Below are 25,305 nucleotides of genomic sequence, written 5' to 3'. Positions count from 1 at the left end.
TTTAACATACAGTAGTTGTATCTTTTCATAACTTTTAGCTATTTTTCTATAATTTGTGTCTTTCATCTAGCACTGTTATATTATTGGTCTTAAAAGGAACCCATGTCATTTTTTTACTACGTGTCTACGAGGCACCCAAAATGGCTCTGCGTCTCATTTTGGTCCTAACCAACCAGTTGAGAATCACTGATTTACACCATGAACATTATTACCTTTATTTTCTTTCATGAAATAGAACAGATAACGTCCTTAAAATATTATCAATATAAATGCAAAAACAAATGTTGGACACTTTAGTTTTCTTTCGTGAATAGAACACATAATGTCCTCAAAATATTAGCAATATAAATGCAAAAACAAATGTACATGATAAAAATATTTTTTTTAAATTGAGGACTAATGAGACATAAACAGTGTAATCATTTTTATTTATTTTTTCCACACTAAGTGATCTTTACAATATAATTTTTTTTTCAGGGTTTTGTGTATCCAAAATCCTGGAATTGAGGAAAATGACAGTGCTTACGGAGGAGGTAGGCCCACAATAGAAAGCTGCATCATTGAAGTCGCCTGTTATTTTTGAATGACAAATGAATGACAATAGACCATAATTGCATCTTTCCCTTCATTCCCTCCCATGCAGTAAAAGTCCCTGCCCAGCTGGGCGGGTGGAGGTATCCGAACTTGCATGGCGTCGGGGCAGGGCGGGCGGCTTGAGCCGGCCGGAGTGGCAGGGGGCTCGTCGGGGTTGGCCAAACCTCTCTACTTGCAACGCTTGGAGCGCTCTCTGAGGCTGGACAGCTTTCTGCGCCAAACGGCCACCATCTTCAACAGAGACGTTACCAGGTACTGTCAAACAAATCTATTACACTGTCCCTCGCTATATTGCGGTTCATCGTTTGCATCCCCGCTATATCTTCTTTTATACTTTTTTATCTCTTAAACAGTAGTAAAACCTTGGTTTACTTATGCCCTAGTTTTTTCAACATTATTTTGGGTCTAAATTTTACTTGCTTTCGGTTTTTGTACAAAAAAAAAAACCTCGCATGAATCAGCCTTTCCTTTCCTGGAATCAATGCGTTTCGTAAATTGTGTCAGAAGGGTTCAACAGATGGAAGGCGTATTCCACAACGCAAGCTTTTTTGAAAACGCAAGTCAATAACAACCCTCCCGGTCTGCTCGGCACTAATCATGCCATCCAATCAGCATCTTGATATTCCACACCTATGAAGTGGATGGATCATCTTGGCAAAGGAAAAGTGCTCCCTAACACAGATTGTGTTAAATTTCTGAACAATATTTGAGAGACGACGTCCTTCTGTGTACATACTGTAGACGTTTTAGCTCTTTGAGTTAAGATTTTGACAGATGGGAGCAAAACCAATATTGTTGCATTCATATTTTTGTTCAGTGTGTTTCCATATTTGCGACTTTTCCAGCGATGACAGCGACGACAGCGACACCGCTCTTGGGTCCGGGCTCTCCATCGAACCCTTGACGGTGAAGAGGGAGCCCTGTGACCAAGGGGACGCCTTTGTTGAAAGCAAGCCCCTCAATGGCATTCTTTTGCAAGGTAAAGCTGTGAGATCTACCCCCCTTCCCCCAAGCATGTAATCATAACACTAAACGTGATGTTTCACTTTTGTAGACCAAAAGACGGACAAAGCAAACCTGTACAATTTCTCTAAAATGAAGAAGAACCGGAAATGGTTGAAGGTGAGGAATTTGCCGCACTTTAAAAAAATATATTTATTTATTGATTTATTTTTGCCCGGACGCACCGCTTGTAAAACATTCCTCCTCCCAGAGCCTGTTGTTGAGCGACAACACTACAGATTCAGACACGGACTCGGACGACTCTGACTTCAGTTTGTCGCGTGACGAGTTGCACGACATGCTGAGGCTGCACCGCTACACCAGGCAACACCAGAACAAGTTCCACACGGACCGTGAGGTAACCAGAAAGACATTCAGGAAAACTGGGATGTAGGAAATTTGCCACACAAAGTCTAACTTCACAGTGGTTCCAGTTCCATCTATCCAGTCATTCGTTTTTTATACAATTCATACCTTCCTTCTCACCCATTTCAATAGTTAATTAGATAAATAGTAGTTATTATAGCTAGTAAAACCATTAAATACAGGTAAATATTGTCTATATAGGCTTTCTTACTGACATTTAATGTTTGTATCAACTTAATGCGACTAGGAAGGTTTCAAATTCCTAATTGGAGGTTTGACAAAATTCAAAATTCCCAGTTCTCTTGAATGCACTATTAATACGCTATTGACTTGACACTTTTCCCACTGGTTGTGCTGCAGCTTCAGCAGTACCAGTTTTACAGCACGGGCCTCCTCTCCAGTCAAGACCTCTTCTATGAGCAACAGCGCCACCTCCTGGGCCCAAAGAAAAAGAAAATCAAAGAGGAGAAAAAATTCAAGGGTGACAAAAATTCCGTGATTACGTTATCGTGCTAATTTTGTGAAGAAAAAAGGTTAACATTGCCCTTTTTTCTCTGCAGCTAAGTTGAAGAAGGTGAAGAAGAAGAAGAAACGCGGCGAGGGCGACCTTTCCGACGAGGGCCTCCCCTATGTGGCCAAGACCTTCGCCAAGTTCTCCCAAGATGCGCCGGCGCCAGTGCTGAAGAAGAAACACCTGAGCGTGGAACAGCTCAACGCACGGCGACGCAAGGTGTGGCTCACCGTCGCCAAGAAGGAGATCCCCAAGGTTAGTAAACCTCATCTTTGCTATGATTAAATTATGCATTTTCATCACAATTTGTAACAGTTCCCAGGTGTCTTTGTAACATAATAACACATGTTGATCCTTGGGAACTCCAGAGACCTCCAGAGAATTGTATATAATATAAAAAGTCCACAATATGTCACACTTAAAAAGTAAATTTTTCAAGTTTTCTTGTTCATTTTCAACTGGTTTTGCAGTCTTTCAAGCAGAAGACCTCGGCTAAGAACCTGGTGTTGACCAACGCTAAAAAGGTAAGTCAGGTATATGACTTCTGGCGAACCTCTAAAAAACAACGTCAACTCTTTTTTTTTTTTCCTTTTGTCCCCTCCTCAGTTGGCCCACCAGTGCATGCGGGAGGTGCGACGCGCCGCAATCCAGGCACAGAAGAACTGCAAGGAGACGCTGCCTCGCGCCCGCCGCCTCACCAAGGAGATGATGCTCTACTGGAAAAAATACGACAAGGTAGAAAAGGAGCACAGGAAGCGGGCCGAGAAGGAGGCGCTGGAGCAGCGTAAACTGGACGAGGAGATGAAGGAGGTAAGTGCGGCGGCTTTTTGTGTCCTCCTGCACCATCTTACAATATACAATACAAGAGCTGTATCACAAGTAATGTTAACTATTGATTGTTTTCAACTAAATAATTCAAAATATTAGACACAGCTATCAGTGTGATGCAGTGCAATTCCATACTACTACAACCACATTAAAACACATAAATATCCTGCAAAATTGGACCAGGAAGGCCAATTCCTTTTATTTTTGCTGTAGACATCATCAAAAGATAAATATAAAACAAGGCACACTGGTGCCATGACATACGAGTGACCTGACTTGCAAGTTTTTTGACGCATGTGCTGTTATTTGGCCCATTTTTTTTTGCTTTGACTTGCGAGCGAGAATTTGAGATATGAGCGCTGTACGGTGGCAGGTGACTCAACTCATTTCACAACAAGCAGCAGTTTGTCGGATGATAAACATTTCTTTAAAAAAAGGTGTTTCAAGGTGTTAATTGCCATCCTCAGTTGAAGTTTACTGTCAAACTAAACATAAAACAAAGAGAATAACATGTGCATTTAAAACAGCCACAAGTTTGCTCTCCTAAAGTCTGTTTAGCTTAAAGCTAACAAACACTTCAAAACAGCATTGGTTTAGTGGTGTTATAATCCTTTAAGCAATGGATTTGAACACAAACAGTGGAGCAACACATGTACACAGAAAATATAACAATACTCCCAGTGATATATTTATCCTCTGCGAGGAATGATTTTACTATGGCTAAGTGAGATGGTGTAGCCTATTCTATGTACAGAATATCGGTATATCTGTAATATACGAACTCCTGGTGGCCATGGCGCACGCACTAGGAGATGCACAATGTCCAATGAAACGAAACAAAAAAATTTTCAAAAAATGTTTGTCTAATTTTTTATTCACTGTATCCGTTTCCAGGCCAAGCGTCAACAGCGCAAGCTCAACTTCCTCATCACGCAGACGGAGCTCTACGCACACTTCATGAGCGGCAAAGCCTCCGCCGGCTCACCAGGGGGCGACGAAGAGGAGATTCTGAAGAAGCTGGACGACACCGGCACGCGGAGGCAAGGGGGGGGGGGGGGGAGGGGGGTTTAAAAGAGGGTTAGGGGGTATATAGGGGGGCGACCATGGGAGGCGATGGTAACGGGGACTGGAGGACTACGGTACGCGTCTCTAGGTAAGATGAGGTTGGTTGGGTTTGGGGGGGTGGTTTAGAGTTTTGTGGGGGTGTGGGGATTATGTTGTGGAATTGAGATGGAAATGTTAAATGTAAGTAGTATGATGATATGTTGTGGATGGTATGATTGGGGGGGTATATGGGGTGTGGTATTTATGTATAGTGGGGGGAGGGATGTATGGGTTAAGAGGTGTGGGGTAAGAGGGTGTTGATTAAATGTGATGGGATATGTGAAGGGTAAGTAATTAGTTGGGTGGTATAGGGTAAGTATTTAATTTTATTAGGGGGTTTGTAGTTTAGGAGGATGTAGGTTAGAGAAGGGTTGTAGTATGGAGGGTGAGTGTTAAGAGGTTTTTGAGTATAGGTGGGGATGAGTAGAAAATGAGGGTGAAATATGATATATATTAAGGTGATATGAATATTGGTGAATTTTTATGGATTTATGTAAGAGGGGGTGTAGATATATGATTGTATGGTGTTATGGGCGTAGTAATTCGAAAGTGTTTTCACGTTAAGAGCTTAAATGAGGGGGGCAAGTCATGAGATATTGAAGGAAATAATATCACCACTGCTTTGGTTTGGATGGTAGATATATACTGTGTGAAGGTAGATGAGAGGTGCTTTCGTGAGTAATCATAGATTAGTATATAAGTGTATAGAGTGACGCGCATGTTCGACGAGGATGCCCACGACAGCCGCAGTGCGTCGTCCTCAGCGGCGGCTGCCTCAGGCTTCGGTGAAAGCTACAGTCTGTCTAACCCGTCCATCCAGGCCGGCGAGGACATCCCGCAGCCCACCATCTTCAACGGCAAGCTAAAGGGCTACCAGCTCAAAGGCATGAACTGGCTCGCCAATCTCTATGAACAAGTAAGACAAGGTGTTATGAAGAATGGGCTGATTTAGCCGGGGTTGCTGAATTAAAACGCTTCGACTCTCCACAGGGTATTAACGGTATCCTAGCAGATGAGATGGGGCTTGGCAAGACGGTCCAGAGTATTGCCCTGTTGGCCCACCTTGCAGAGGTACGTGCTCTCAAAGGAGCCTATTTCTCTTTTCGTTTGCCCGTATAAACTATACACTGTATTTCCTCATAACATGGCATTTATTCACTCTAGCGCTAAAGGGGAGATTAGCATTAGCATAATAGTACCTAAACACAGGGAGATATGTAAACCCTAATTGTGTTTTCTCTCCTCAGTTTGCTATCTTGCGCTATTTGTGATCATACTAACTGCTAGCAGTTGGCAATTCCTTTAGTTCACTCTTTACGAATGTCTTGTTTTTGCCCTTAACAAAGAGAGACAACATCTGGGGCCCGTTCCTCATCATCTCCCCCGCATCTACGCTCAACAACTGGCATCAGGAGTTCTCGCGCTTTGTTCCCAAGTTCAAGGTGGGAATCTTCAGCACAGTCATTTGTAACATGTTCACTAAGAGGTAGTATTCTATCAAGACAGTGTTGTCTGGGCTAAATAAAGTCACTGCTACTTGACAAAAACGATGTACGTGCCATTAACACACAAACAAAGTGTATTTCTGTTTTCCCTCAGACTGACAATAAATCAGCTCCAGTCTATTCTGCTAATGAGCTGTGAAAAGAGCGTATTACACAATTTGAAGATAAGCTTCCTCAAGACTGACTGAAAACAATTGAATGGCGGCCGGTGTTGATCGATGTAATGATGCAGAAATGCTTTTCACATCGCGTATGTCAGCGACCTAAGAATCAAAGCAGTGATTCATGTAGTTGCTCAGCCAAAATGTTTCCCCTGGGACCGTCGTGTTGGCTCTGTTTTTACAAGGCTTTTTGAGTTTTGTTTGTGGTCAAATTAGTTCACATCCCTTTCCAACTATAATCTGTTCAATGGGATTTAGATCAGGGCTCTTCTGAAAAGTCCAATGTTTCATTCTTAGCCACACTGGCCAGTCCAGAATGCCTTGATAGCATTGTGATTCCATTGTACCTTTCACAAATACGAGACATCAAGACATCATCTTTCTGACACATTTTGCTCCAGAATGCTTTGATAGTCTTGATATTTCAGTGTACATTGCACAGATTCAAGACATCCTATGCCAGATAGAGGAAAGCAGCCATTTTTTTTTAATGCTGGAGAGCCCATTTTGCTCCATAATGCTTTGATAGTGTTGAGATTTCATTATACCCTGCACAGATTCAAGACACCCTGTGCCGGATGGACCAAAGAATTCCCAGAACGTAACCGAGCCTCCTCCGTGTTTCACAATAGGTACAGAAACGGAAGACTAACCACTGTGAAACATGGACCAGGCTCGGCTTTGCCGTATCCGGCACAAGGTATCTTGAATCTGTGCAGGGTGGAGCCAAAATAATAAAAAAATAATTCGGCACAAAAATCATTTTCATTAGTTCATTTTCAACATATATTCAGTTACCTTTGTGAGTTTGTGGGTGACCATTTCCCCCTTGTATTAATTCAGACCTATTTGTCCCTTAGGTGTTGCCATATTGGGGAAACCCTCACGATCGCAAAGTTATTCGTAAATTCTGGAGCCAGGTAAGCAAGAGATGATGACGCTAGAAATTTTTTTTTTCTCCTTTTTCTGGTGTATAATTGAATTCTGGCACTGTGTTGTGTGTTTGTGTGTGCCTCCGTGTTTAGAAAACTCTCTACACCCAGAATGCACCGTTCCACGTGGTGATCACCAGCTACCAGCTGGTGGTACAGGACGTCAAGTACTTCCAGAGGGTCAAGTGGCAGTACATGGTTCTAGATGAGGCCCAGGCACTGAAAAGCAGTACAAGGTGAGTGTGTACTGTATGTATATTTCCCTCCTGATTGAGTTAGATTTGTATTGTGAGAAAAAAAAAAAAAACACTTCTCACCACTGTGGCGATTTTAGTGTCCGGTGGAAGATCCTTCTGCAGTTCCAGTGTCGAAACAGGCTACTCCTCACAGGGACGCCCATCCAAAACACAATGGCAGAGCTGTGGGCCCTGCTCCACTTCATCATGCCTACGTTGTTCGATTCCCACGAGGAATTCAACGAGTGGTTCTCCAAGGACATCGAGAGCCACGCCGAGAACAAGTCGGCCATCGACGAGAGTGAGTGCACTTGTGTCTGCATCGAATTGGACATATTATGGAATTTTCCAAAAATTGTTTATATACAAATAGTCGGGTCTCTGGAGTGCCTGCCTATCCATCCAAGTGGGAATTTACATTAATTACTTATTTCTTTTTTTCGAGCTGCCTCTTATCCAGAATGTCTCTGAGTTTGTTCACTCCTGTGATTCACAGACCAACTTTCACGATTGCACATGATCCTCAAGCCTTTCATGCTGCGCAGGATCAAGAAGGACGTCGAGAACGAGCTCTCAGACAAGGTAGAACACACACACACACACACATGCACATCAATCAACTTTGTTCTCCCACCCTGCGTATGTCATACTACAGGATATCATTATAATGGTTAAGTCCTACAGGATTTAAGACAAAGCGTGGTACAATGTAAACCTGCACCTTTGCTCCATTCATCTCCTCAGGCGGGTTATTGACAAAATAAATGTAATGTAACGATAATGAGCCTTTGCTGGCAGATCCGTGAAGGTCCCTTGGGAGTCAAAAGTTCAGCACTCCCCCACATTTATCTTTCTTTTCCGTCTTCCCTTCTGTCTCATGAGACTGTGGTCATGACAGACATCTTTCCTTGTGTTAATTTGCCTTCTCCAATGCTGCTTTAATGTGTTCACCCCTTGTTCCTCGTCTCTCTAATCCAGATCGAGATCCTGACCTACTGCCAGCTGACGTCTCGGCAGAGGTTGCTTTACCAGGCCCTGAGGAACAAGATCTCCATTGAGGACCTGCTGCAGTCCTCCATGGGCACGGCCCAGCAGTCCCACAGCACTACGTCGTCCCTCATGAATCTGGTCATGCAGTTCAGGAAGGTCGGGAAAAGTTTAAAAACGTTTTATATATAGTGAACCCTGGCATTTTTTTGGGCGGAACTTATTCTCTGGGAAACCACCTATTTTTTTTTGGGGGGGGTTGGGGTGCTCAGGGCAAAGCAATAAAAGTATTACTTTGGTCTCGTTGCCAAAGAACTATGTTGAAGTCAGTTGAGGAGCTTCTTTTTCACAAATGTAGAGCTTTGGCACCATCTTGTGGTATCTATAGGCAATTATAAACCTTTTTCTAGGGGGCGGGGGCATTAATTACTTGCATATTTTCGCTATTCATGGCAGGGTTCGTTCATATCCTCCATGAATAGTAAGGGAGCACTGTACAGTGGCATTTTAATTTTGAAGTACCCTAACTTAATGTTTTTTAAAGTTATGAACTTTGTATACTCTGCCACGTGAGTGAAATGAAAAAGAATTGGAGCAACACATTCACTGCCATTCGGCTTTAGAAGTCAAATATCCATGGTAACTGGCAGGGCTGGCAGTGAATGAGTTTTAAGGTACTGTTGTGCCGTTTATGAAAGCCACAAACGGTCAAACACAAATACAAAATGAGAACGCTCTCAAGGAGCCACTCCAACTTGAGCTCCTCACGTCACTCACGAGGTCACACCCCTTAAAAGGCACACCACACCCAACAATGAATATAGTACCTACATTAATTCCACTTCCTAAAACCAGTTGTTACTTAACATTCTTTTCATATCATTTTTTATTATGTTTATACGATACAGTGATATTTTTATTTATTAAAAATGTAAAATGTTTTGGTCTCTTTTTAGGGGTGCTGGAACAGATTAGTGGCAGTACAATTCATTTCAAAGGGGAGAATTTAATTGATATGAGTAAATGATGAGTTCAAATGCAAATGCAGACATTTCCATTGTTTTTGGATTTAGTAAAATGAGTTTTTAAAAATTGCTTCTGGAAAAAACAAAACATTTTTTATTTAGCAATGCTGTGGTAGGCAATCTGCCAGCAGGCGTGGCTCTATTTTTGTTTAAATAGGGCTTGTCGGCTTTTGCGCTTGAACTCATCAAATACAGTGTCAAGCTTGGTCACAGAACAAATCGAATTTCTCAGTCAAGATACTACTGTGTTGTCATGCCTTGGTTGGTATACAATTGATGTCCATTTTCTTTCTGCAGGTGTGCAATCACCCCGATTTGTTTGAGCGCCAGGAGACACGCTCTCCTTTCCACATGTGCCTCGCGCCCTATGTCTTGTCCAAGTTCCTCTACCGACACGGCCTCCTCCATGCTCACAACCAGGCCACACACAAGTAACAATGACATGCACACGCACACACACACACACACACGCACACACACGTGCACAGTCCAGCGTAGCACTGAACAAGGCCTCACAAAAAGTGTTTCCACATGTCCCCATCAGGTCACTCCGAGTGCTGCTGTCTCCCTTTTCCCCAAATCACATCCAACAGTCGCTCTTCCACAGGAGAGGTGAGTTGCTGTCCAAATTTGAACTTTTCACTTTAATCGTATTTTAATATTCTCTTCATTAACTGACCCAGGCGACGACGAAGGAAACTGTTTTTCCTTCCTACGCTTCATTGACGTGTCGCCTGCTGAGATGTCCAACCTCATGCTGCAAGGCACCTTAGTCAGGTGAGTAAGAAGATAACTCATTTTAGAAATGGGGGGGCGTGCACGATTTTGCTTAAATATGGTGGTTTAAATATGAACGTTTCACTACATTAAGATGCCGGAATAAGATAAAACAGTCACCCAAAAAAAAGCCATTTGGTACAATATAATGGTAATTGTTTAAAACAGGGGCCTAAATGAACACAATTAGGTTAAAATAAAATGGGGGCACAAACTAACATGTATTGCAATGTAATGTAATGTTAATTTTTCACAGCTAATAGCCGTATGAATAGAATATAGCAGAAAAAAATTGGGACATAAAATTTAATACAATAAAATGAAGAGTGCTGTTAATATTTCACAACCAATATCCATCCATCTTATTAAGATGAAATGGGAGCCTGAAGTAAAATGTATTAAAATAAAATAAAATGGGAGCATCTCATGGAATTGAATGCAAGGAAATACAATGAAATATTTATATTAAAATTAAATTACAATTGAATTGAATTAAAGGTGGTCATGAACATTGCACAGGCATATTTTCCTTTTTTTTTCTCCCTCTGGGAATTCCAATAGCAGCTATTTTAATGTAGTATAGTCATATAATCATTTTCACGATGCATGCAAATTGTATAAATTGTCATTTACTGCAGCATATTGAAAATGTAACCTTCAAAATGTATTGCTAGAAAAGTGCCTTGGGAAAATTGTATGAGCTATTAGTTCATTATTTTTTAATGAATCTTTCCTCTCCTGCTTTCCCGGCATTCCCTTCAACAGGTGGTTAGCACTTTTTCTGTCCCTGAAGGCGGCGTACCGGCTACATTGTCAGCGACTGTTTGCCCACCAGGAAGAAGGTGGAGGAGATGAGGGGAGTAGATTGCGGTCCAGAACTCTGTCTCGCAAAGACCTCCTCTTGTGGATCTCCAGACCCGCTGCCTTCCCCAACACGCAAACCAGCCCTGTGCTACGGGTAAGAGAGGTCATGCAGAACTACTGCCAATTCAAGGTTCAGAATTGCCAAAAGAGGGCACTGTGCATCCATAATTTCTCTCCACCATCATATCATACCATCCTCACCCATTCCTAGAACACCTAGGGAAAGTGGTTTATCCCGCAACATTGCAGTGTTCATCTCCGCTAAGATGCAGGTCATCAGACATTACATAACGTCTTTGGCACTTTAAGTTGGCAGTTGAGATGTGAATGGACTGAAGGGCTGCACTCAATGACCTCTCCTTATGGAGCACATTTACACTGCCATCTGCCAATCTGTAGCACTGGAATTGTTATTTGTAATGTAAAAAGATTGATGTAATTCGAATAAACAACATTTAATGAAATGAACCTGGCAAATTTGCCATTTGTATTCTTGGTCTGGGTTTGTAATGTTTATATTTCACGACCAATATCTGTCTGAATGGTATCAGACACAGATGTGGCATTCACCCAAGATCTAGTCATGACTGGAGTTTAAGGTCAAAATCAAGCAAGTTTTTTTAAAACATAGATCTCAATACCTCATGTGTTTGTGCATCAGAACCTGGTCTTCACGGCCCTCAGGCCAGGCATGGTCGGACACGCCGATGTGAACATCCACTGTCGACGTTCTGCCACCTCCCGGCTGTGGCCGTGCCAACCCGTGCTCCCCCCCAAGTTCCTGCTTGCAGCCACACCGAGGGTATGTGTGCGTGTGTGTGTGTGTGTAATCAAATTCATTAATTAATAAAAAAAAAAATCGACAATTTAATCAATTTTCAAAATAATCGTTAGTTTCAGTCGTAATATATAAATCATAATGAAAGGTCACTAAAAACAGTTAAATGGTCTCTATGTTTCCCCTTGTATTTAAAGCCATGATGTCTTCTTTTTGGTTATGTAGGTGACGGCGGTACCCATGGAGCGCTATTGCGCCGACCGAAGCGCCGAGCACGAGTGGCGGGTGACGCGCGCCGGAGGTGGTGCCGTCTTCAAAGAATGCTTCCTCTACGGCACGCCTGACCTGGCCTCCGACTGGCGGGGGAGGGCCGGTGCCTTCTACCCGCAACAGCCCGGCGGCGTGATGGCCGTCTTCCCACAGCACGGCTGGTCCTATATTCGGATACCAGGTAAGTCATGTAACGTGCGGCTATATTGTGGGAAACCTCGGCATCAGTGACTCATACGTTTAATGGACACTTTATTAGGAACACATGCACGCTAATACAAAGCGTTGCCTTTCCAAAGACACCATAGTTCCTTCAAATAGCCGCCTCTGCTGTAATAGATGACCCAAGTAACATCAGTTGTAAGTAAACATCCATGTTGTGGTTTCCATGTTGATGCCCTCCTAGCTGTAGTTTCCCAGCTTTATTTCCTACATGCACTGAACTCTGCGGTGTGAGGGGCCCGTGGGAAATGCCGCAGGGGGTCAACTCAGGGTTGAGAGAGTCAGTAGAAAGGGGCCTGTCAGCATCCTCTACCTCAGTATGTGTGCGTTTGGGTCATCACAATCACTAAGATCGTGGGCGCGTACGTGTGCTCGAGCGCAGACTCTGGCTCGGTGGAGTCGCGGGTCACTCGGAGCAAAGTGGAGGCTGATGGATGTGCGGCAGGAGAGAGGCCGTCACACTTGTACACACAACACTTCCCTTCTCACTGACCTGCTCACAATGATAAACGGTCGCTTGTCATACATTGTGTTGACCACCCTCCTTTGGCTGGAAGTCTCTTTGGCAGGGAAACTGAACCGTTTTGTTCTTTTTGTCCAGCTTTATTAGCTATTGAAGACTGACGACTTGATGAATTGTAGATGCATTAGATGGCGTAGGCAAAAAAGCATTGCAATTTAGCATCACCCATTAATCTAGTTAGTATACTTGCTTACGATTGGGGCACGTATGGGAAAATGTCTCTGCCAAAGTACGAACCCTGGATTTTGCCCAAAATGGCTGCTTCAAAACAAAACCTGTTTCATTTTCGACATGTGTCCTGTTAAGAATATTTTGTCGAAAGGTGAAACTGGTATCCGACGCCGTCCCCCCCGAGGAGGTGCTACTCTGAGTTTTGCGGAGTGGTATATTGGACCCCTAAAATACATAAGCAGAATCGATCAGGGTGATTTTTCAGACATGTTGAGGCAAAAAAGGCAATTCATTAATCGGAGGAATATTATACCCTACGGTCTCAATTCATTAATCAAACCCCAATGAAAAATAATCATACCACCAATAAACCCACAGATACTTTTTGTTGTTTGCTGGTCAGTGTGTTTGCACCAGAGTGACATAGCAAAAACAAGGATTTGCGTGTGTCTGTGAGAACCGTCTGAGCGCTCCTGTGAAGTTACGAGGAGGTGGACAAAGCCAGGAAGTTGATGTGCTCCTCATTGTTCAAGCGCTTTGTTAGGTAACACTATTAGATGCTGTGTGCGTGTGTGTATGTTTGTGAGAGAGTGTGAGAGAGAGAGCGAGTGTGTGTGTGTGTGTGTGTGTGTGTGTGTGAGAGAGAGAGAAGGGGTGGGGGGCAACGCGAGCGAGCGATCAAGCTTGTGTTTGCGCGTTTGAGCCGGTGTTTGTGTGAGACAAACTCTGGTCAGTGCGTATGAGCTGGTGTGAGTCTGTGTGTGTGAGCCAGCCAGGAAAGTGAGGTGTCCTTTAAGACTCTTCCATGCGTAGAGTCCCTCTTAACAACCCCCCCATCCCCGACTTTTGGTCCGGACCGCGTTTTGTGGCAAGTGAACCACTTTCAGGCCTCTCTGTGCGTCCCAGTCTGCCGCCTCTTTCTCAGCCTCGGGAGGAAGGAAATGACCCAACGGCGCGGCACCCGTCCTCCGGCGAACACATTGTTGCCACATCAAGGCTCAAGATATGTACAGTAGCCCAACCGAAGTTTCCCAGCCTCCCCCACCCCCACACCTTTAAGAACAAATGGCAGAGCTTGAATGACTGTTTGTTTTGACCGTCGTGGCGTGAGTACGATGGTATCAATGGAGTAATCTAATCAAGAGGCTTATTAAGGAACGAGGCTGCACAGGAGGAAAAAAACAAGGCCTGTGGGGCATATTATGCATATTTGTTCAACATTTTTGAACAAATGTTTGTGACATGCCTTCCTTAAAATACCCCCAAGGACCAAGAATTATTGGCTACATGTGCGTGCATATGTGCTATAATTCTTGTTCTTTGGAGTATTTTGTTTGAGGGGGGTCGCTGCTCGCCCAGCTGCCCTCTATTGCAGCATTTTACCATTGTCATTCCTTCACCTGTAAACTACAGTTCAATCTGCACAGTATATTCAAGACTACATTAATAGTACAGTATAGACATCGGTCCTTCCACCATATGACAATCTATTAGTACTAAACTGGGCAATTTTATTGGAATTATTTATTTTTTTAAGAACAGTGTAAGGGCAGGTTTAATATTCAAAGTGCATAATGTTACACTGGTTTACAATAATATTAAATACACTTTGTAGAATAAAAACTGCCTTATTTTGAATGAACACTTAGTCGTACTATTCTGCTGTATTTTAATGATGGTCCTGATTTTGTTACTTGGAGAGTTACAAACTTTTTTTTAGGTAGTACTGTACTTCGTTTAAAAAAGTTTGAGAGCCAGTGGATTAGTTAATGGGAATAGATGGGGAACGTGCCCATGTGCTGTTATGAAACAGAGTTGTTTTGCTCTCACGTCTAAGGATTTATTTGCGGAACATTCCAGCGTGACACCGAAATAACCTTCCGCTGCTGTCTTTGTGGCTCCTGCGCCGATGACGGTAATTAGAAGAACATCCTCCGCAAAATGACCACCTTCTCACGAAGCGGCGCCAATTGAGCGATGATGCGTGCGACGAGAGGGTGCGACATTAAGGAAAACGTTTCGAACCGTGGAGATGATTGTAATTGTAATGCGTAAGCAAGCATCAATCTGGACCATGGGAGAGAGAGGCCGGCGTAACCCACATCAGGGCCTGTGGGAAGTGCAAGCGGCCTTCCTGTCCTTCAAAGGAACGCCGCTCGTGGGCAAAAATGGCAGGAAGCTCCTCTGATAGAGGGGGCACAAAACAACACGGCCTGGCAGGCACGCTTTAATTTCATCTGACTGGCACCGGTGACCCCTCTGTGGAATTTCATCCAAAACATAATGTCCAGCTCAGCAAGTTGCAGGGCCAAAAACAAAAGCCAGATGATAGTATACAGTCCAAGTCCAAAAGTAGACTGAAGGGGGAGACATTGGCCACATGATTAGCACAGTCCCGTTCTTTCTGTGGAGTAACTGCAGTAATTGACATTGACAGAGTCGATCCTGTGGCAAGAAACCCAAAAAGTCTTAATCAGACTGTCTCTCCGCTACTGCATGTTTGTGGCAAGGCAGTGGCGTCATGTCCTTCTCGAGTTTCTCGTTATACTATTTTTTGAGGGGGACCAATTTGGCATCACAGATGGGAAACAGTACACTTTGTACGTTAATTGGAATACTGTCTCTAAGCTATGCGAATGTAGAAATGTTGTCAAACATAAATATAAAACAATGTGATGCAAAAGTATGTATAATATTCGCGTATTTTTCATCTAGTATTTGTTATTTTACATCTAAATGTTTGTAATATTTTTCACGCTGCGCTGTTTGTAACCTTGTACAAAAAGGTTGGGCATCCAAAACCCGCTAGCATCTGGCGTTAAAGCCCATGTGCTGCCATCGCCGTTAGAAAATTAAGTTTAAGCTTCCTCGTCGATGGTGGCGAAGTAGCGCCGGGCTAATATTTCCATCATCTGCAGTGCCGAACAAGTGTTGCCCATTGACTTATTGATCGGGCCGGGTCATGTATCATGATACAGTGAGGGCCTGACGTTGGGTTCGATTGCGCATTCGACCCCCATCTGTCTCCATTTCTCACATAACCGACCATCCATCATCTTTCATCAAGGAGATCGGCCGCCTGCCCTCTCCAAGCTGGCCCTATTCCCGGGACCCGTGTCGCGTGAACAGGGAAAAAAGGTTGGGGGAAGGGGTCCAGGACAGGACAAGAAAGGCCGGAGTTGCGCATTAATGAAATTAGCATCGTTAGTTGGTTTGGGAGTATCAGGCGCCAGGCACCAGGGCCGGGCTGGGGTTAATTAGCTGGCAGCAGCCCTCTAATTGGGTCAGGACCGTGTCAGGCCTCTGGCTTTGGCCGTATAGGGATTGCATTACACCGTCAGGGGACATGCAGCGAGGAGGGGGTCTTTTTTTTTTTGGGTGGTGTCGGAGGATGGCAAAGGGATCTGTAGGGGGTACGGAGGGCAGAGAGGAGGACGACGCGGCCTAATCTGCCAGCAGGATGCACGGGCGGGAGGGGCTGCCTGGGCCAACACCCCTTTTAGGCGGGATTGGATTGGAGAGTGTGTGTGTGTGTCTGTTGGAGGGGGTGCTGGTACTGTGAACGCAAGGCAGGTGGTGAAGCTTGATATGTGTATCCATGACAACAGCAGAGTGGTGTGACACCAAATGGGATTTGCTTGCATTTTGGGGCGTGGTCGTCAACATGCTGTCCTCTTCGGTACACCACTTGTTTTTGTGACCTTATTATATCTAAATCACCATTAAAAAAAAAATGGCCACTTGCTATGCGAACCTCTGGCTTCTACCTGCCACTTTATTAGGTACAGCTTAAGACGTTCCATTCCTATGGCGGCAACGTACCCCGAATTTGTAATCTGCGCTAAAGCAGTGATAAGAGCCACCTGCAGTAGATGAAAATCAGTGCTTTAAATAAAATAAAAAAAAAAAAATATTTTATCCCTCCCAAATGCTGTAAAGACATTTAAACTTAATTAAAACACACTTTTAAAATATTCCTTGGCGCTTGTTCTCACTCTCTCACTCGCGCAGTTCTCCAAATAAGAGGCAAAGTGTGCTTGCTCCAGGCTGTTCATTTGTCACTCCCAGTTGAATGTAAAACTGACACACAAAACAAGAGAATTAAATATTTTATTTTCAAACTCCAAAATGTTCAGCCAAACCATATCATTTCATCTAATGAAAGTGTGCTCTCTTAATGCAAAAATATGAATGTGAAATCCATATACAGGCTAACGGAAAAAGGCATAAATGTTATGCTAACAATAAACTGTCAGACAACTGCTACGTGTGGCTGCACAGATTCAGTGGAATATTTTTTTAGTGCCAATACATTTTGTATTCTGAAAATGTAATGGCAGTGTTTTGACTCCCAAAACTGAAAAATGGCTCAACTTTTTTTTTTCCTAACTGATTAAATGTACCTGAAACATAGCATTAGACTAAAACCTGTTATTCCGACATTCAAGAACTACGTCAAAATTTAACTCAAGCCTTTTTCCCGCGACCGACCAGGACTGAGTGCGTTGACCCAGAGGTGAGCCCCCCCCCCCATTGCCTTCTAACTCCCACGAGTGTTTCCCTTGTTCATCGCTTCTATTAGTTCCTCTTTAACACCTCTGTGGGCCCTGACCTTGCTGGGGCGACTGCACTCAAGGGTCGCAGGTCGTGGTTCAGTCGGAGGGCACATTAGCACAGAATGCTGCCAGTGTAGGAGGGAAAGATTTGAGGGTTCCGTTGGGCTCTGCCACCTGTGAACCATTGACAATGTGAGTCAGGTGACTCCACATTTGACTACTCCTTGGCCATAATACACTATAAATGTTTTATACAGTGAACCCGTGCTGTTTCACTCACCTACTCGCGCATTTTACTGCAGAATGTAACTACCAACTTTTTGCTGAAAAACTCACCAATTCACACCTATCCGCATATTTATGTGATCCATCTGTAACAACCTACGGTGCATTTTTTAAATATTTTTAAATGTTTTTTTGTGTGAAATCAAATTATATTTAAGCAATTTTTAATGTAAGATGAGTTTAATGTAATATTAAATTGTTTGGGAACAAGTTGGGGTAGATCTAGGTTTTAGGGTAATTCAAAAATAAATTAGGGCGGCGTCTACTGTTCGCAAATCTTTGCTATTTGCGGTGGGTTTTGGTCTCTAACCCTCGTAACGCACAAGGATTCACTGTATTTAACTGCTTCTTGGCCTGACTACATTATAAATGTTATTCACTGTTTTATGCAGTGTAACGAAGACTTGCAATAGCAATAAAAACAGCCCTGCTTTTTATTCCAAACATCTGCATCATTTTGACATTTACAATGGGTGCGTGCATTCACAGTTGAGTGCATTCAGAGCCGGCTGGACTCTCCCGCAGGGACTCTCTGGCCTGACTCCGGCAACCGACCCTGGACCTGACCTCTCCGGGGGGCTGCGACCCGTCAGTCGGCCCGTCAGCGGGTCGACCCGCCGTTGTCCAGATGACATTCATGCCTCATCAAGTGGACTTCTTCCATACTTGTCGGAACATGGGCCTCCACCAACTGTTTGGCCCTTTTTTGTGTTCTTTTATTGGGTGTAAATCACCCTTTTTCCCTTTACACTTGCTCCCACTTATATTATTCTGCCCTGTTCCTTATCAGCAGCCCAGTCAATACGGACCAAGGCTTTTTTTTTAACCAATCAGCTTGCTTTAAGAGGATTGAAAATCGGCGAGCTGATCTGCTCTGGTGAAAGGCGCCTTTATCCTCGAAAAAATGGCTTATTGAGGACTTTCATTGATTGGCAGGATTGCGGGTGACCTATGAATTAAGACCGCTGCTTTTCTTCGAGGAAAGAGCGGATTCTCATAAGTTTATTATCGTGCTCTACAGTTTTTAGCGGTCCTGGCATACATGGTTCCCAGGTTATGTTTATATTTTATGTTTTTGTTTCCCGTACTTACTATTATTAATTGTTTTATTATGTTGTAATATAACATTACATAACAATAGTACAAATATATTTGATGAAAAATACAGAATAGTATGATTTCACTTACACACAATAAGTAGATACACAAATGTAAAAAATACAAGGAAAAAAAACGTAAATTAGAAGAAAAAAATAAAAACAATTTAGAAAACCATTTTGACAAAAACAGAGGGTCCTTGGTTTACGATAGTCCCGACACATGAGATTTGGAGGTTCTGACCGGCGCTCAATCAACTTGGTAAGAATATGTTGTTTTGTGGCACAAGAAGGGATGCTTAGTTACCGTCCTACTCACTTTGTCATTTGATTTTCATTTGTTGTTAATTTTATTTTATTTTATGGATGATAACTGTTTTTTTACACAAATCACTCATGCCTTAGCTGTTGTTAACCGCTCGGTTAGATATTCGGGACATTTGTAGATGAATTTGAGGTCAGTTAATTGGCGTCTCCTTTCCCCGCAGATAAGGAGAGTCTAATCACGGAAAGTGGCAAGCTTCACATGCTGGATATCCTGCTGAGTCGACTAAAGGCCCAGGGACACAGAGTCCTCATCTATTCCCAAATGACGCGCATGATTGATCTGCTCGAGGTAGAAACACACACACGCACTCACACTCAACAGGGCGTGTAAATCCTTTGGCAGGAACTCACCCAAAATCTCACACTTCATATACTAAAGCATCCATCGAGGTTGAACAATCCTAATTTGGATTCATAGATGCACCCCTCCTAAATGTTGTCGTTAAGAGTCATGTGTTATTCATTGCAGACTTTAAGACAAATGTCCATTAAAAACGTGACTGTCAGGTGCATCTAAGCCTGTCGTTTTAATGCGTTCACCTCCGGCTGCAGAAGACACCCCCTCCCCCCCGCCGCCCTCTAATCAGCCTGCTGGTCCCTCGTTAGCGCACTCATTAGGCGGCTAATTAACAGGTCCGGGTTAACGAGCGGGGTCTCATCTGGAGGGGACAGGGAAGCAGCCAGATGGGTGTGGGGCGGGGAGAGGAGGGATTGGTGGAGGGGGTGTCGGGAGTGGCTAGAGCCTCGGGGGGGATTGAGTCAAAGACAAAAAGGAGAGGAATGAGATGAAATTGAACGATTGACAATGTTTTTCTTACCTGAATGTCAACCCTGTGACAGTCAAAAGCCAATGACTTTTATCAGGGTGTTTTTTTTCTTTTTTTAATGAGTGTCTCTTTATACACACACACGAGTCCAAAAACGTCCTAAACATTTTTTTAAATGTCTATTATGAAATTAGCAAATGTTGTTTTTATAGGTTGCAAAGCTGCGTTTGTAAGCCATTTATTTTGAGGGTGGTGTCGTAAAATGGATTTGAATTTTGAAATGATAGTGTTTTTGAGACCATAGTTTGGGGTGTATTTAAGGTTTAAACTATTAATATAGGCAATGATAAACATTTTTAGGGGGATATTTACTATTAGCAAATGTTTGCTATTCATTGGAGTGTCGTGGTCTCTGACCCCCGTGAATAGCAAGGATTCACTGAATTTGTATGCAAGCCATTAAGAACGCACTAAACCGCAGCTCCGTTGTCAAGGCTGGCTGTGTGTGTGTGTGTGTGTGTGTGTATATATATATATGTGTGTGTATATATATATGTATGTATGTGTGTATATATATATATATATATATATATATATATATATATATATACACACACGCACACACACACACGCTTGCCTCGCTTCTCCTTTGCTGTTCGTGGTGCGTCCACTGTGGGCACGATGCAGGAGTGGGGGTCGGAGTTATTGTAGGCAGCCAGACCAAACTGCAGTTCCGTAGCTCCTCGATGAGAGTAGACTTTTAACTCCGTAAAAGTAGTTCTGCCTGTGTCGAGCAGCAACCTACGACTGTATCTGTATCAGAGCAGACTTGGTGCGTGAGAGTTAACTGTCGCGATAAACCCGTATTTTAAGTGGAACTCCTGATATAGTGTTGTTTCGTTCGCGAACGTTTTGTTCAAAAGAACAAATCTTTTCTGTCGACGTAATGAACTGAATTAGTTTATGAATTGATTTTGTTCTTTGAGCTCTCTCGCCGTTAGCCAGCCCGCTCGGACCGGGAACAGAAGCGTTCGAGTCTCGACGTGTCAATTGAGATGCGAAGCTGGTGCGGCGGAGAAGATCTGGTCAATTTTCAAAATGAAACACATTGACACGCGAGTTTTGCCTCTTCGCGCACACTGAACAAAGCAAATGCCAGCGGTTCTCTTCGTAGACGTGCTAGTTGTTCGTCTGGGTGGCTAAGGGCCATCCTCCTGTGCGTCTGGAAAAACGCTGGGAGAGTCGTGTCGTAGGAAAAAGCAGCGTTGAGAAAACTGCTTGCCAGTGACCTCATACAGTAATGGATGGCGGTGACAGCATCCCCTCCGCTAATGGGTTGAATAACCCTCCCACCTCACGCTTGAAATGATGCATTGGAGCGACCCCCGGCTTCTGGGGCCGGACGCAGATGGACTTGATGAGCGAAGGAGCGCTGGATCCTAATCTCTGTCATTAGCATCATTGTTTTTGTCGCCGGTCGGCTGTTCACTCCCGTTGACACAGTGTCGCTGGGGTGATGGATCACGGAGACCTGGGTGGCCTGGAGAAGAATAACACTGCTGCCAAAGCACTGCAAGACATTTTCTCACGGGTGCTTTAAATTCTAGCCAATTCTCAGATATCAGTGCTGGGATGACGTGGTTAATTTGAACTGTTTTGTTTACAACAACTAACATCATATTTGATCATTTTGAGTATGTACAAGGTGTGTCAAAAGGATTCCAGGGCTTGTGTCACGACAGATTTCAACCCAAACTACAAACTATGAGTTTTCCCCATGGCAACCTGCTCAGAATGCCCCGAGCAACCGACAGTTTCTGGTCAAGAAGAACATTGCCGTGCTGGAGCAACCTCCCAACTCAGCCAAACCGGCTCTGTGTGATTTATTTATTTATTTTCGTTCCCAAGCTCAAGGTGAGGTTCTGGGTTCGAATCTCTGCTCAGACCTTCCTGTGGGTGTTCTGCGGGTACTCCAGCTTCCTCCCGCATTCCAAAAACATGCATGTTAGGTTGATTGATGACTCTAAATTGTCCACAGCTTTGTCCGTTTCGCCAGCATCACATCAAAACTCACCTCCACCAACCACCATAAGTTTGATAGCTGGGAATGAGAGTATGATTGTTATTTTATGTGCCCTGTGATTGGCTAGTGACCAGTCCAGGGTATACCCGCCTCTTGCTCAAAATTTGTTGAAATAGGCTCCAGCGCAACGAGGAGAAGCACTGTAAAAAATGGAAGAACAGATGGATAGTCTTGTCAGTATGTCATTTATCATAACTATAAGGGATGAAAGGTCCATGATTTAATTTACCCGGAAAGTGTTTTAAGCTGTTTTTAAACTGTTCCTGATCCCTTGCCAGTTGCAAAGAATAAAAGTCCATATGTGCATTATTTTGGCCAGGAAACGGCAAATGTCGTCATGCTGTGTTTCAGCAAGTTTATGTTTCCCGTATGCCTTGTTGATCTTTTTGTCCCAGCTGTCATAACTATAAGGGGCTTTAAAAGCCTGCAGTCAATGGAGGAAAAAATGTAAACACCAAAAAAAATCACATAGAAAAAATGCATTCTCGTGCAAAAGACAAGACTAGCTGTCAAGGTTGGTACATAATATGTACCTTTGCTGTGGCAGTGGACTCACCCATGCTCCCTAAGCCTTAAAGGGTCAAAATAGTGATACAAATACTCTATTATTAGTGAAAAACACAAAGATTGGTAGCCTTCACTCGAAACAAATGGGGCAGTTGGGATGGCAGCCAGAGAATGAATTGCATGCCTTGTCATGATTTAGGTTTAGAGAGGGAGGAATGGGTGGAGGAAGTACGTAGTGTCAAATCATGGCTATCATCTGTAATGATTCTAGAGGGAGGTGAGTTTTGATGCGATGCTGACCGTCATGTTTAACAGCGGGGAGGTCAGAGGTTCGAGCGGGTTCAAGGGGAGCGCTTAAAAGGCAGATCAACAAGTCACCTCATTACTGCTGTTTGCGCTGACCCTTTGCTCTTTGGAGGGCCCCACAACTGCTCGGCAGACTTCTGGGAGGATAGAATGTCGACTTGAACCAGGCTCAAGGTATCCAATGTAGCGACCGTCAAACAGGAATTCCTAAAGATTAGTTAAAAAGGTTTTGGTAAAAGATAAGCTTTAGTTATTAAATCAAGTGAATTGTATGATAGGAACAGGTCAGCATTTTAATGAGACAGGAAGGATTTCCAATCCTCCACTTGTCCCCGTGATTTGAATCGCAGTGTGACTGGATACCCTTCCACTCCAGTCCTGTTGGTGGCAGTAATGGGCTTTACGAAAAGGATGGCAACTGCCCAGACGATAGCTCCCATTTGCTGGATCTGTTGGGTGCGCCGCTTGGGCCCCAACCCAAGTGGACTGTAACGGCAAAAAAATAGATCCATTCCTTGATCTGCAGCCTTTATCCCAATCTGTACCTAAGTTAAATAGATTCTTCCTTGACCCAGCTGCAGTTCATTTTGCTGTTCATCACCTTCTTCACTCATTGGATGTAGCAACTCACCATAACTTGAAATGTTCAATGGTTCAAGGTCTCTAGAGCCTCAATGAAAACAAGCAGTCGGTTTTCCATATTATGTGCCCATATAGTTGAAGTTCTTTTTTTTCTCCACCATTGTGCATTCCAGGAGTATATGGTTTACCGCAAGCACACCTACATGCGCCTGGACGGATCCTCGAAGATCTCCGAGCGCAGAGACATGGTGGCAGACTTCCAGAGTCGGTGGGTGTACATCCGTTATAGAGTAGTCCCTCTCAGTCATAAATCCCAAAACCCACCCATTGTGAGCAATGCACAGCTTTCGGCATATTTGCATCAGTTCAACACATTTTGAACTGTTTCTTTCTCCCCTTCTCACTGTCGCCAATTAGGACGGACATCTTTGTATTCCTGCTCAGCACCAGAGCCGGCGGGCTCGGCATTAACCTGACTGCTGCGGACACTGTGAGTCACAATTACAATACCAGTCAAAAGTTTGGACTTTTAAAAACTGATTTAACCCCTCCCACATGCTTTAAACACATTTAAACTTATTAAAACACACTTTTTAAACACTTTGTAAACATATTTGGACATACAAAAAATGTGCAAGCATAAAATTTATAGAAAATGCTTTACATCATTGATAGATGCTGTGTGTTGTGACACCCCCAGATGGAAGTAATTCCGAAGGTATGGCGTTCCAGAGCCAGTTAATGTTGAGGGGAAACCAGCAAGAAAGCATTCTTAATGCAGCGGTCGTGTAACTCTGTGCTTCCCGAAGCATATCCATGAGTTTTATCTTCTTCTGGATGGTCAGGCTTCTTCTATGGCATTTAGGCTCACTACCAGAAGCCCTTGAAGATGCACAACTCTTGAGGGCCACCATAGGACCTGAAGCGAAAACAAAAAGTCTTTACTTATAAGCAGCTAATCAGAGGCCAAGATAATGAAAATTAAATATAATCTCACCGCATAGTTCCATGATATTACGGGTATTTCCGCGACAGACAAGTAGATACGTTCCCCAAAACATCTGTGATATAGCGGCGTCCTAGTAGGTGAAATGTAATATGAGCAGAGTATAGGGAACACTGAAGCTTATATTTTACTGTTACACGATCATACCTAGCCCTTATGAATAGAGATAAGACGAAGGCTGGCTCGGGACAGCTACTGATTCAACTATCCTCCTCTTCATCTTCTTTCAGGTCATTTTCTACGACAGCGACTGGAACCCTACCGTAGACCAGCAGGCCATGGACCGGGCCCACCGGCTGGGTCAGACCAAGCAGGTGACCGTCTATCGACTCATCTGCCAGGGGAGCATCGAGGAGCGTATCCTGCAGCGGGCCAAAGAGAAGAGCGAGGTCTGGGACCAGGAAGACTATGTCAATCATGTGCCAGTTAAGTGCTGCATTAAAGGTTTCTCTGTGATTAGATCCAAAGGGTGGTGATCTCTGGAGGTAACTTCAAACCCGACACGCTCAAACCCAAAGAGGTGGTCAGCCTGCTGTTGGACGATGACGAACTGGAGAAAAAATGTGAGTTTAAAAAAAAAAATTATCTTTTATAAACACATTCAAAGATGTAAGTTTTTTTTTTTTTTTTTTTTTTTTTATTAATCTACGTTTCTGTGTGTAGTGCGTCTGAGACAGGAGGAGAAGCGACAGCAGGAGGAGAGCAGCAAGGTGAAGGAGCGCAAGAGGAAGAGGGAAAAGTACGCTGAGAAGGTAAGACCACGACGGTTCCAAAGGTGTTGAACATTTATGGTAAAATTTTATGAGAAGATTCATGTGGCATTTTGGAATTATTCCAAATGGTAAATGTTCCATTCCAGGAATTTTGCTACTCTAAATGACCTTTATAGTGGAACCGCTAATGTCCAACACAAATTTTCCTTATGGGAAACAA

General features: G+C 43.5%; 1 protein-coding gene across 1 annotated transcript in view; it reads left to right on the top strand.

The window, feature by feature from the left end:
- ino80 (INO80 complex ATPase subunit) overlaps positions 1 to 25,305 on the top strand; it is a 32,786-nt gene that overhangs the window by 2,058 nt on the left and 5,423 nt on the right. Inside the window, 30 exon segments of the mRNA XM_061753313.1 lie at positions 478 to 533; positions 644 to 846; positions 1,440 to 1,573; positions 1,649 to 1,716; positions 1,808 to 1,954; positions 2,323 to 2,443; positions 2,523 to 2,728; positions 2,944 to 2,997; positions 3,080 to 3,283; positions 4,196 to 4,454; positions 5,107 to 5,321; positions 5,396 to 5,476; positions 5,752 to 5,847; positions 6,932 to 6,991; positions 7,097 to 7,239; positions 7,338 to 7,540; positions 7,736 to 7,821; positions 8,218 to 8,385; positions 9,549 to 9,682; positions 9,796 to 9,863; positions 9,935 to 10,028; positions 10,794 to 10,986; positions 11,554 to 11,694; positions 11,896 to 12,121; positions 19,283 to 19,410; positions 23,540 to 23,634; positions 23,784 to 23,856; positions 24,603 to 24,761; positions 24,833 to 24,935; positions 25,036 to 25,124. Of these exon segments, the coding sequence (XP_061609297.1) occupies positions 689 to 846; positions 1,440 to 1,573; positions 1,649 to 1,716; positions 1,808 to 1,954; positions 2,323 to 2,443; positions 2,523 to 2,728; positions 2,944 to 2,997; positions 3,080 to 3,283; positions 4,196 to 4,454; positions 5,107 to 5,321; positions 5,396 to 5,476; positions 5,752 to 5,847; positions 6,932 to 6,991; positions 7,097 to 7,239; positions 7,338 to 7,540; positions 7,736 to 7,821; positions 8,218 to 8,385; positions 9,549 to 9,682; positions 9,796 to 9,863; positions 9,935 to 10,028; positions 10,794 to 10,986; positions 11,554 to 11,694; positions 11,896 to 12,121; positions 19,283 to 19,410; positions 23,540 to 23,634; positions 23,784 to 23,856; positions 24,603 to 24,761; positions 24,833 to 24,935; positions 25,036 to 25,124 (3,906 nt within the window). The 5' untranslated portion in view covers positions 478 to 533; positions 644 to 688.

The sequence above is a fragment of the Phyllopteryx taeniolatus genome, chromosome 18 (genome assembly GCF_024500385.1).
Source record: "Phyllopteryx taeniolatus isolate TA_2022b chromosome 18, UOR_Ptae_1.2, whole genome shotgun sequence".
NCBI lineage: Eukaryota > Metazoa > Chordata > Actinopteri > Syngnathiformes > Syngnathidae > Phyllopteryx > Phyllopteryx taeniolatus.
This window is presented reverse-complemented; position numbering and strand designations above follow the sequence as displayed.